Source organism: Tachysurus fulvidraco, chromosome 15, assembly GCF_022655615.1.
Source record: "Tachysurus fulvidraco isolate hzauxx_2018 chromosome 15, HZAU_PFXX_2.0, whole genome shotgun sequence".
Classification (NCBI taxonomy): domain Eukaryota; kingdom Metazoa; phylum Chordata; class Actinopteri; order Siluriformes; family Bagridae; genus Tachysurus; species Tachysurus fulvidraco.
In genome coordinates this window covers 8326329-8339546 of record NC_062532.1, presented here as the reverse complement: position 1 = coordinate 8339546, position 13218 = coordinate 8326329, and the positions used below count along the sequence as shown (strand labels likewise).

Below are 13218 nucleotides of genomic sequence, written 5' to 3'. Positions count from 1 at the left end.
CAGAGGTCGAAAGGGTCCCACACCTTTAATGTCCTAGAACAGTGGTCTCCAATCTTATCCACAAAGGGCCGGTGTGGGTGCAGGTTTTCATTCCAACCAAGCAGAAGCCCCTTTCCAGATAAGATTAGACACCGCTCTCCTAGAAAGTCCTCTTGACAACATTCATTGTTGATACAGAATAAGGGGGAATGTGGTAAGAACCACAAGTCAAACCAAGACTTATCTGAAGAGTTTAATGCCAACCACCATAACACATTCGAAATATCAGTCTTGAGTACCATTTTCATCCAAATGAAAGGTTAGCATGCCACCTGTTAGTAATTACAAAAATTATGTAAAATCTGCATTACTAATCACAAAAAAGTCTCGCTGAAGTTGAAAAAGTACTTTATTCCTCCCTTATAAATATGGTTGTGTTTAGTTTTAGAGGATTTTAAAAATTATTTAGCGTTTCCAGTCACTCTGTACCAACATTAATCTTTTAGGAACTTGCTAAAAAGTTTCCAAATACAATGATCATTATAAATTGCTATTTTATTTTTATATATTTGTTTTAGTACTACATACAGTGAGGGAAATTTTTTTTGATACCCTGCTGATTTTGTACGTTTGCACACTGACAAAGAAACAATCAGACTGTGCTTTTAATGGTATGATTGTTTTAACAGAAAGAGACAGAATAACAACAAATAAATCCAGAAAAACACAATTTAAAATAAGTTATAAGTTGATGTGAAATAATTATTTGACCCCTTGCCAAAACATGACTTAGCACAAGACAAAACCCTTGTTGGCAATCACAGAGGTCAGATGTTTCTTATAGTTGGCCACCAGGTTTGCACAAATCTCAGGAGGGATTTTGTCACACTCCTCTTTGCAGATCGTCTCCAATTCATTAAGGTTTCAAGGCTGATGTTTGGCAATTTGAACCTTCAGGTTCTTCCACAGATGTTCTATGGGATTACGGTCTGGTGACTGGCTGGTTTACTCCAGGATCTTAATGCACTTCTTCTTGAGCCACTCCTTTGTTGCCTTGGCCATTTGTTTAGGGTCATTGTCATGATGCCAAAGAGCTTGATTTTGGTCTTATCAGACCACACATCAGACTTTTACCCAGTTCTCTTCTGAATCATTCAGATGTTCATTGGCAAACTTCAGACATGTCTGTACATGTGCTTTCTTGACCAGATGGACGTTGCTGGCACTGCAGGATTTTAGTCCTTCACTGTAGTGTGTTACCAATAGCTTTCTTGGTGACTGTGGTTCCAGCTGCACTGAGATCATTGACAAGGTCCTCCTATGTAGTTCTGGGGTAATTCCTCACCATTCTCATGATCATTGAAACTGCATGAGGTGAGATCTTGAATGGAGATTGACATATTTTGTTTTTCTTCCAATTGTGAATAATCACATCAACTCTTGTCACCTTCTAATCAAGCTGCTTGAAGCACTCTATGCACTTGATGCATTTTACTGAATTTTTTTTTGTTATTCGGTGTCTTAAAATAACCCTACCATTAAAATTATACACTGATCGTCCGTTTTGTAGTGGGAAAACATCCAAAATCAGCAGAGTATCAAATAATTTTTCCCCTCACTGTATATGTAAATAGACTGTTCTCTTCCATCTTACATTGACTCCCATAACATTTTTTCTTAAATAATACACTTTCATGGATAAGATGTACCTTTAAGAAGAAACATTTAAAAACATTTTTTAAAAACACTTCCTTATGTAAGATTTTAATTTTCACTGCTGTTAGAAATATGCTGTTGCAAGCTACCTGCTAAAAACATTTCATAATGTATATCGTGCTGTGTGCTGCCTAAAAAGTAAAGACACCATTGCTGCACATGGCTTGGGATCTGGGTCAGGTAACATTAGCTGACAGAGCTGACTGAAAATGACTTGTTCACACATGATTTATACAACCCTTACACAGTCGATTTGTGCATCTTTACAGGATTGTTATTTTTCACATACTTAAAGTATCTGATAAAAGTATCTATTGTTTTGGGGTTTTTTTTGGCAGAAAGCAAATTTAACAGCTATAAAAACTCCATAATATACTACATAATGTACATGATCCTTGTTATGCATGTGAGAATTATATCCCTATGGAAAGAGGTACAGTAGAAAAGGTTGAATAACAATACCATCTTGAACACAAGAAAAAATATTTTATTAAACTGATTTCCAAAAACAAATAAAGTTGCATTTATAACCACATAAAATTTAAACTAAAGAGGGAAAGTTACATGGCAGCAGATTAACTTTTAGGCCACTGAGAATTATTGTTTATATACAACAAATGCACAACATGCTTGCCACTACGTTTGGTCCCAAAAGTCCACACTCACGGATTGATCCCAAAAGTCAGTCGTTGGCCGCATCACGTCTCAGAAATCCAAAAGCTGCAACATTTTAAATTCATGTAATTTTGATCCAAGCTAAAACAATAACACTAGAAAAGCCACGTTTAGTTTTTTCTCAATACACCAGGACTCTAAAGTGACTGGCCAGAAATCCTTGATTAATGTTCTGTAACAGCAGCTCACACAATACATGTGGCTGCAAAACAGAGAGATTTACATTAATGCATTCATTATAATTTGCTATTGTTTCTACAGTAATAGTTATACAGGATGCAGACTTCTTAACAATCATTACATTTTCTACCGTCTTTAGGACAGAGGATTTAGCACATTCTGTATTCTCAGTAACATGATTTTTTTTATTTTTCCTGTAATGGAAAGAGGCTGGAGTGGGAATGATTCATTACAGACCATTTCAATGGCTATTCGTGGGTTTATGTAAGTGATCTCTTTGGTCCTCAAACATTTCTGGTTAGTTGCTGTGCACATTTAATACATTGGCGGGAGGACATTTATAAACATTGCTATTACGACAGTTTATTTAAACAAGTGATTAAAAATGTCAACTGTTAAATTAGGACGGCTGTTGCATACTCTCCAATACAATCTATTTTTATTAGTCGGTATTTACTATTATTTAAAGGCTGCAAAACAAGTTTATGCTTTAGAATTTTAAAAATAAAAGTTGAAGTTAATTGGTGCGAGAGTAGAAGATGCCGAGCACAGAGTTAGGTGGGAACACCGAAAGTAGAAGAAGAATAATTTTAAAAATAAAAGATGCTATAGCCAGCACTGAATTGCATGGACCTTCTTGTTTAGTTGTGACCACATGCAAGTCTCAGATGGAGCACTGCAACCCTGTTCCAAACTTGGACCTTTTTGTTTAGACATTTTGTAACATATAAAATAATTACATTTGTAATGATTAAAAATGTACATAATTATTTTACTTGGATACGGATACAGTTAAGTAATGTAATTTATTATTTGCAAATAATACACATGCAATGTGCAGTGACCACTAAGAAACTCCCCATTGACCTTAGTGACAAACCATGCAAAATTTGTGTGCGTGTGTGTGTGTGTGTATATATAAAGTATCCAGAATGCCATAAGCTTGTCTCATATAGACACACTCAGTTTCATACAGATACACATCTGGACGTTACTTGAGGTAAACGTAAACCATTTATGGCATTCTGGCTTTGTCTGTAAAGTTGTTGCCTTAAAGCATTAATTAGAGGGTCCAATAATTCAAATCGGTCGTTTATTTAGAGTGCTGTTAATTGATCAGTTTGAGCTGACTTAAAAAATATGTATTTGTCAGTTTGTTTTGACAGATCTGTGATTTAAAAAGAGCACCACCAGAAATGCTTCAGGATCAAACATGAACAGAAGAATTGCAACACGTTTGTTATTGTTTACATTCTTAAAATGGTCTATAGCTACTATAATGTAAGCGATAACAAGCTGATAGTACTATCCTAACAACTGCATACCAGGAACAAACAACAGTTGATCTTTTGGAGATCCTTTGACCTAGTCTTTTAGCCATCACAATTTGGTCCTTGTCAAAGTCAGCTCCATAATTTTGCCAATCTTTCCTGCTACCAAATCATCAACTTCAAGAAGAGACTGTTTATTTGCGCTTAAACATTGCCAGTTTCTTCCACATTAGTAAAAAAAACCCTTAAATTTTAGTCTACCAATTTTAGACAAAAGTATTCTCTTATACATGGAAAAATATGGTAAGAAGTGTGGTATAGTTACACGAGTTAAATAATGACATGCTAAGATAAAGCATAATATCTGGTTGTGATTATGCCTTTAACATTAGGATAATTTTTTTTACCTAAATATACTCACCAGCTGAGGCAAAATTTTCTCAACATGTTCCAAATCCACACCAACACAGTCTTCATTCTCTGCATGTTTTATTGCTCTGCGTGTTGCTTCTGCAATGTTTTTTGAGATATTTAGAAAAATATCTTTCTGATGATATGACTCATGACTTCATATAAACAACCCCAGAAAGGTCATTATTCAAAAGTTTCTCATTCTAATTTTCCACCTTAAATGAGCACATATTTCATATTGTATTATCTCTTAATTATTAATAGGGAATTGCAAACTGAAAAAAAAAAATCAAATTAACAGGATTACTACAGAAACTTTTCAGGAAGGTGACTTCACAGTCACTGGAGTTGGTACAGTGTGTCATTCTTGATATGTCATGCTTAAACCCATTACATACAAACCCTTTAACAATCAACAAATAATGAGACTTAATTATTCATCAACTTAATTTTTTCTTGGAAAATGTGGAAAAAATCTAAGATTGCCTACATATTCACTTTTCAGTGCCCACAATATAGGACCCAATTGTGATTATCTTCACTCTCACAAAAAAGGTAGAAACTATAGTGAACTCCTTCTGGAGTTCTAAATCAAGTATGCAAATAAATTAGAATGCCCTGGTTTTAATATCTTGATCAAGATCTATTTATGTTTATTCTTGATTTTCAACTTACATTATCATTGTATAAAACATTTGAAACCAGAAGTCTATAACTTATTCACCAGTTACTTATTGCTGTTGTCTTGGGCTTCAGTTAAACTGTTGTGCTAAGTTTATTCATACCTGTGAATTTGCACCTGACTCCTAAGTGTGTTTGTAGTCCCAAAACCTATAGATTAGAACCTATAGATACAGTTGTTTGTAGAGATGTGATTGGTACCTTCACCTAACTTTATCCTTGGCATCCTCTACTCTAGCATCAATTACCTTCATGTCCTCATTTAACACCTCCATATATCTCCTCTTTGGCCTTCCTCTTGACCTCTTACCTGGCAGCCAACAATCCCCAACATCCTTCTACCAATATAACCATCTTCCTCCTCTTTACATGTCCAAACCATCTCAAATGTAGCCTCTCTGACCTTGTCCCCAAAACAGCCAACCTGATCTGTCACTCTGATGTGCTCGTTCCTAATCCTGTCCAGCCTCGTCACTCCTAAAGAGAACCTCAACATCCTCATCTCTGCCTCATGTCTTTTTGTCAGTGCTACAGTCTTTAACCCGTACAGCAGAGGTGATCTCACTACTGTCTTCTACACCTTTTCGTTGATTCTTGCTGACACTTTCCTGTCACACAACACGCCTGACAATTTTCTCCATCCACTCCAACCCGCCTGCCCTCACCTTTTCACCTCTTTTCTACACTCCCCATTGCACTGGGTGGTATGAGCCCAAATACTTAAACTCCTGCACTTTCTTGACCTCAGCCCCCTGTAACCTCACTGTTCTACTTCCCTCCCTCTCATACTGTAGATGTATTCTGTCATACTAGGACTGACTTTCATTCCCCTTCTTTCCAAAACAGACCTCCACCTTTCTAAGTGTTCCTATTTGCTACTCTCATTATTGTCCATGGAGATTCCTGTCTCAGACCTGCCAACCTTGGTAAAAAATTTTGAGTAGCAACTTACTGCAGCGACACGCCGTGAGGTCAGGCACATTTGCTGGTCAGTGTTGATTAAGTTCACCTGCTCACTCATCACAACTTTTTACTTAGCACATAGTTCTCACTCACCACCATATCTAATTATTCAACATACAAGTAGACCATGAAGAACAGAATACGATTGATATTTAAAAAATTACATTAGTTTCGTCATGTTATAGCATGACTGCGTGCTATAAAAGGGATACACGGACGCTCGCGGATATTGATTTCTGCGTGCTTGCGCCAGTTTGACTTTTCCATTAAAGTACGCCGGCAATGCGTTTACAGGCATGACTTACGTTTCCTAGGAAATACTGGCAAATAAAATAAAACTTGATCTGTGCGTAAAACATAAACTTGAGGAACAACACCGGACACTTAGGCACATGCCCCAGTAAAGGCGTCTAACGACGCATGTGGTTCGGCAGGCTTATTAAAATGGATGCAATACACAATTCTGGCCATTTACCTTTGAAACGTTAAGTCCTCACTTGTAAAAACAGTCACTGTAAGAAGAATTGAAGACGGACAGAGACAGATGAAAACCACACTCGTTTTGATGGCTCTCCGCTTGTAGCGTTGAAGAGTTTTAAACTGGCGCTATGATTGGTCGAATTATTATTTTCCCAGGTTGCTGCCCAATGCGGTTACACCTATAGGCGCATTGCCTGGTGCGCAAATGCACAGACAGATGAACTCAAAGGCATCAATGGTTTTTTACAATGCATATTTTGAAGTGACAAATCGTGGCAGCGTACCTTGATGTCTAAATGTGTATCTGCTACACAAAATGCGTAAAGGTTGGCAGGTCTGCTGTCTGACTTTAATGGTCAAACTGACCATCACCATAGCAAACAAGAAGGGGCTCAAATCCGGTCCTTGATGTAGCCTCACCTTAAACTCCTCTGTCTAACCTACAGCACATCTCACACTCCTCTCATACATATCCTGAACTACTCTTACGAGCTACTCTGCCACTCCTCATACAGTACCCAGCGCCTCTTTGGCACCCTGTCACACGCTTTCTCTAAATTAAAAAAAAACAACAACAACAAAAAAACAAAAACAAAACGCAGTGCAGCTCCTTCTGACCATCTCGTACTTCTCCATTAACATTCTGAGTAGAGCTTTTTCAGGGCATGAAGACATACTGCTGCACACAAATCTGATTTTACACATCACTGTGTCGCAAACATAAAGGGACTTTAAAAAAATAATTTTAAAAACTGTCAGATTAGAATGGAAACAATTATATGCATTAAATCCTACTTACCGATAACGAAAATTCTCAGCATCTCAGCCATGAGACTGACAGAATCGTTGCTGACTTTATAAAAATAGAGAAAGAGATTAATCTTTGGCTAGACATAGAATTCAGTAGTTAGCTAAACTAGGACTTGAAAATATGTTACCATACCTTTGCTTTTGTCGTCCTTAAAGAACAGCATTAAAAGTTTGCTGACGGTTTCCTACAAATACACTATCTTCGTTAAGCATTTTATTTAGCTATCGAGCTTAGCGATTACCAAAAACACAGCTGTTAGATACCGATAAATGATTTAAAATATACCTTTTTGAAAATTACTTCGCGCGCTTGATCAACCATTGTTATTCGTCTTCTTTTATTTTTAATGGCGGTTAAAAAAGCTTGACATCCTGAATTAATTGCGCTTTTTTCCGCCGCCTACTGGACTGGAGTGTGTTGAGCAACCAAAACCTTATTAAATAACATTCCTGTTATTCTTAAAAAAAAAATGAATTAAAAATTTTGTGCTTTTTTGGCTGCTTTGTTTTAGCCACTATAATTAAATAGTTGAAATATTCTATTTTAAATAAACTCAACTAAATCTAATTTGTCACATATGTACATAACCATACACATTAGGACATCTAATGTACATGCTTTTTAATGTCTGTGACATAAAAGTAGAATAAAATAATATGATACTATGAATGGTACTATAACTAAACCAGTAGGTATAAAAGATTTCATGATGAAAGGAGCTAGCCCAAGTCTGGCTCATCCCTAAGCTGGATTTTCAGTTTCCATTCACCTATTCATAGGTATGTCAAATAGTAATTACTGTCTGACTGTTGAAAATGTTACTGCTGATGCTTATACCAAATAACAGTAACACTGTGAATAGAATTCTCAGTAGCATTAAGTGTAGTAGATGCATAATTGTTGAGTTGTGCTACACTACTGTTGCAGCTAGCGTTGCATTCGGATGAGTTCTAGGCATGTTTATTTTTCCAGCTGCCGATACATTAGTCTCACGGTCAGACAGCTCACAGTAAGAGACAACCGTAACTCTTCTTCTTTTTCTTCTGATTTTTATTGGCGGATGGCAAACCAACTTTAGGTGCATTTACCGCCACCTACTGGACTGGAGTGTGGAGCGCATAATGGTTTGGAAGAAAATAAGTAAGTAAGTAAGTAAGTAAGTAAGTAAGTAAGTAAGTAAGTAAAAAAAAAAAAAATTAATAATACAACTGTATGTTAAATTCTATTGATCAGTTTTGTTTGTTTTAAGAAAATAACTCATTCCTGGAATATCCTAAACTGCTTTGATTCGTTTCCTAATAGAACCCGAAGGGAGAAATCATTTATACCAAACGATCGTAGAGCTTGAATTAATTTATTTCTTGCTCCTGCATATGCATCACACTCTATAAGTACATGCTCTACTGATTCTGCTTGACCACACTTATCACAATTTCCATTTTCATGTTTACCCATTTTATATAAACGCTGATTTAATGCACAATGTCCGAGACTAAAAGGTGGCGTAATAAATAAATGCTGACGCACCTTGTTTTGAGTGAACCCTTGGTATCTCTAACTGACCTGATCCTAATGATCTGAGTAGTCTGCTTGGTTTATATTCAATTAGCATATCTGTAATGTATTTCGGTCCTAAGCCATGAAGTGATTTATAAACGAGTACTGTAACAATACTTTAAAATCTATTCTAAATGTAACTGGAAGCCAGTGTAAGGACCTGAGGACTGGAGTGATGTGCTCAGATTTTTTGGTTCTGGTCAGAATTCTGGCAGCAGCGTTCTGTATGAGCTGCAGCTGTCTAATGGTCTTTTTGGGGATCCCAGTAAGGAGTCCATTGCAATAATCCACCCTGCTGGTGATGAAAGCATGAACAAGTTTTTCTAAGTCCTGTCTTGAGACAAAACATCTAATTCTGGCTATATTTCTGAGATGATAGTAAGCTGATTTGCTTATCGCTTTCACATGACTACTGAAATTAAGGTCAGACTCTAAAATTACACCAAGATTTCTGACTTTATTTTGTGTCTTTAGACCCCTAGAGTCATGTTGTGTGTTAACCTTGAGAGTTTCATCTTTATTTCCGAATACAATGACGTCGGTTTTGTCTTTGTTTAACTGGAGGAAGTTTTGATACATCCAACTGTTAATTTCATCAATGCACTTACATAGAGAGTCAATGGGGCTGTCATTAGGGGACAGGGCTAAGTATATCTGGGTGTCATCTGCATAGCTGTGGTAAGCAATTTGGTTCTTTTTCATTATTTGACCAATTGGGAGCATATATAAATTAAAGAGAAGCGGTGCAAGAATTGAGCCCTGTGGGACTCCACATTTCATGGATGTCCACTCAGATTTATGGTTACCTATGTTCACATAGTAACCTCTCCCTTTTAGGTATGATTTAAACCATTTGAGGACCATCCCAGAAAGCCCTACCCAGTTTTCCAGTCTATGTAAGAGTATGGTGTGATCTACCATGTCAAAGGCAGCACTAAGATCTAGTAGCACCAGCACTGATATTTTACCCGAATCAGAGTTTAAGCGAATATCATTTATTATCTTTATGAGCACTGTCTCTGTGCAGTGATGCTGGCGGAAACCAGATTGAAAATTGTCCAGGTAGCCATTTGAGTTTAAGAATTTGTTCAGCTGATTGAAAACAACCTTTTCAATGATCTTGCCTATAAAAGGAAGATTAGAGTTTGGTCTGTAGTTGCTAAGTATGGTTTTGTCTAGGTTACTCTTTTTTAGGAGAGGCTTAACAACTGGTGTTTACAACTACCGTATATTTTGACTTTGAATTGGGGAATATATACTGCTGATGCTGTTCTTCCAGATTCAGGATCTTTGGAGCCATCTTTGTATACTTATAATATGCTGAAATATGACTGTTCGATGTATTGTTGCACTGCTATATTTGTTAACATATTTCTTTCTTTATGTTTGTCTTTGTATAGCTTAGTGTCGACTACTGGCAAAGGGAAAAGCCAAGGAGGAATTGCTGAAGTTGCTACAGAAGGAGCAATATTGATGGCACTAATTCCCATATTCTGTGCTTCCTCTTTTGCAGTCCATCCAAAGCTTGATAGTCTTTTATACTCATATTCCCAGCAATTCTTTAAAACATTTTTAACTGGATGACTATCCAAGTGTCCCTTTACAGTGATCCAATATCTCATCTTTAATTTGAGCCTTCGGATTTCCAGAGGCATTTCACCCATCTCTACTTGTACTGCTGTTATTGGAGATGTTCTTATGGCTCCACAACATATTCGCATAGCTTGTGATTGGATTGCCTCAATCTTTAACAGGTGTGTTTTAGATGCAGAACTATACACCATACTGCCATAGTCAATAGCTGCTCTTATCAGTGCACAATAAACCATTTTAAGAGACTGACGAAATGGCCACCATTCAACTCCTGATAAACACCTCATTACATTTATCACCTTTTTACCTTTGTCTATCATTTTCTGAATATGAGCTCTAAAATTCAATTCAATTCAAAACAAAATTCAAACAGCGCCGTCATCTGCATACATAGATCTTCCTATCCCCGTGTCTATCTGATTAAAAATATCATTAATCATTAGATTAAACAGAATGGGACTGCTAACACTTCCTTGAGGTGTTCCATTCTCTATTTCATATATCTGAGACAATTCAGACCCCACCCTAACTTGTATAGTTCTTTCAAACAGGAAGTTCTTGATCCAATTATACATTCTACCTTGTATTTCCATTTTTTCTAATTTTATTAATAGTCCCTCCTTCCACATCATGTCGTAAGCTTTTTCAACATCAAAGAATACTCCTATTAACACTTCTTTGTTTACTTGTGCCTTTCTTATTTCAGCTTCCAAACACAGCACAGAATCCATAGTGTTTCGCCCTTTCCGAAAACCACTTTGATATGGTGCTAAAATTTTATTCTTCTCGATGATACACACCAATCTGCTCATTACCATACGTTCCATTAGTTTGCAAAGTATTGATGTTAATGCAATGGGCCTGTAATTATTTGATTGTGTATGCTCTTTGCCTGGCTTTGCTATTGGTACTATAACACCATGCTTCCAGTCAGCTGGTAACTTCCCTGACTCACACACCTTATTAAAAAGACTTAAGATTATACTTAATGATGACTCTGATAGATGTTTTACCATCTCATAACATATATCTTCTGTTCTGGTGAAGTTTGTTTAACTCCTGCAAGTGCTTTCTTCAGCTCATATAGAGTAAACTCTGAGTCTAAAGTACATCCAGATGGTCCTTTTTCTTTCAGTAGTTGAGGGTACTTATTCAGGATATGTTCCCTATACCTCCTCATTTCATCTGACAGATTTGAACTATTGTGCACTTTAGTAAATGTTTCTGCTAGAACCTCTGCTTTTTCGCTGTCTGATATGACTAATTTATCTTTATATACTAAAACAGGAATGCTGCTATTTCTTTGTTTTCCACCCATTTTCCTTATCATACTCCAAACTTCATTTATTTCAATATCTTCCCCAATATTGCTGCAAAATTCCCTCCAATAATTTCTCTTAGATGTCCGTATTACTCTTCTCACTATGGCCTGTGTTTTTTTATACTGTATAAATTCATTATAATTGAATGATTTTCTAACTTTCTTAAACGCTTTATTCCTTTTCCTAATTGCCTCACTACACTCCACCATGGGACGTCTTTCTTCCTGATTCCAGCCATCTTCTTACCTATTACCTCTATAGAGGTACTTTGAAGAACTTCACATATCTTAAAATTGAAATCCTCTACATGGTCCATAGACTTACTAATTTCTGACATTCTGTTACTGCACACCGCTTTAAATTTGCCCCAGTTGGCTGATTTAAATTTCCACCTCGGCATTCTTTCCGTCACAATTTGTGCTACATCTAAACCGATCGTACTGTTGATAGGGAAATGATCACTCGCAACTGTACTTTGATTCAATACTTTCCAATCACATTTTCTTGCTAAACATTCAGAGACTAGAGTTAAGTCTAATATTGAATATTTTCCTTGTGGCAAATCAACTCTTGTATAGCTACCATCATTGATGCACACTAATCCTCCCCAATCGAGCATGTCTTCCACAATCAGTCCATTACTATCTGTGTTTGTACTCCCCCATAATGTGCTGTGGGCATTAAAATCACCACACCACACCACTTTGTTACTTCCTTTTCCTCCAATATTTTCTAGCTTAACCTTGCTTAACCTGTCACATGGATTGTAAAAGTTAATTATTCTAATACTATATACACCTTCCCATATTTCCACCACTACAACCTCTTGCTCCCCATTTACCTCAACTTTTCTATACCCAATATCTTGTTTAATAAATGTTGCTACCCCACCACCATTTCCTTCGTTTCTATCTTTTCTGATTGAAATGTAACCATGAATTAAATTTTTTTGAGGTTTAATAGAGGTTTCAGTCACGTTTCTTGAACACATATAATGTCCGGACTATTTTCTTGATTTGTGATAATTTTTTTTCTTTTTTTTTTTGTGATAAATTATTGACCATTGGCAATTAAACTTCTTGCATTCCATTGCATTATTGTTAACACCATTATGTACCACCACATGTTTGACTGTTTTCTGTCTGATTACTGTTTGTGACTTAAGCTTTTCATTTATCATATCTACTGTAACTTCTTCTAACTCCAAGTACTTTTCTGCAGCTCTAATAATGATTTTAATTCTCTCTGTCCTGCTTTCAGTTTGGGCGGAACAATTCACCACTTCTGCTATGAATGCTACGAATGAGACTTTATCAACAATCACTTCACTCTCTTTACTTTGCTCTTTCACCACTGTCTCTTGTTGTGGTACTGTTGTCCTTGTTTCAATTACTTTGGGTGCTTGTTTTACTTTCTTTATAGCCTCAGCATATGATATTCCTGCTGCCACTCTGACATTTTGTACTTTCACTGCATTCTTCCTTACTGAACAACCTCCATATCCTGCACTGTGCTCTCCTCCACAATTACAGCATTTTGGTTCAATACCTTGCCCACATTTACCATATTCATGCTCACC

At 36.5% G+C, this 13218-nt stretch overlaps 1 protein-coding gene across 2 annotated transcripts; it reads right to left on the bottom strand.

Annotated features, from left to right (window-relative positions):
• Positions 1–2161: 2161 nt before the first annotated feature.
• On the bottom strand, positions 2162–7607 carry cenpx (centromere protein X). 2 transcript variants are annotated; one of them, XM_027171917.2, is made up of 5 exons: positions 7453–7593; positions 7300–7351; positions 7156–7209; positions 4243–4331; positions 2162–2415 (listed from the first exon to the last, which is right to left on the bottom strand). In XM_027171917.2, the coding sequence occupies exons 1-5, from the start codon at positions 7486–7488 to the stop codon at positions 2401–2403; spliced, it is 246 nt and encodes an 81-aa protein (XP_027027718.1). In that variant the 5' UTR covers positions 7489–7593; the 3' UTR covers positions 2162–2400. The 2 variants fall into 2 exon arrangements, with proteins under 2 accessions (XP_027027718.1, XP_047657193.1); XM_047801237.1 differs by lacking the exon at positions 2162–2415 and adding an exon at positions 2429–2572 and having other exon boundaries at positions 7453–7607.
• Positions 7608–13218: the final 5611 nt, after the last annotated feature.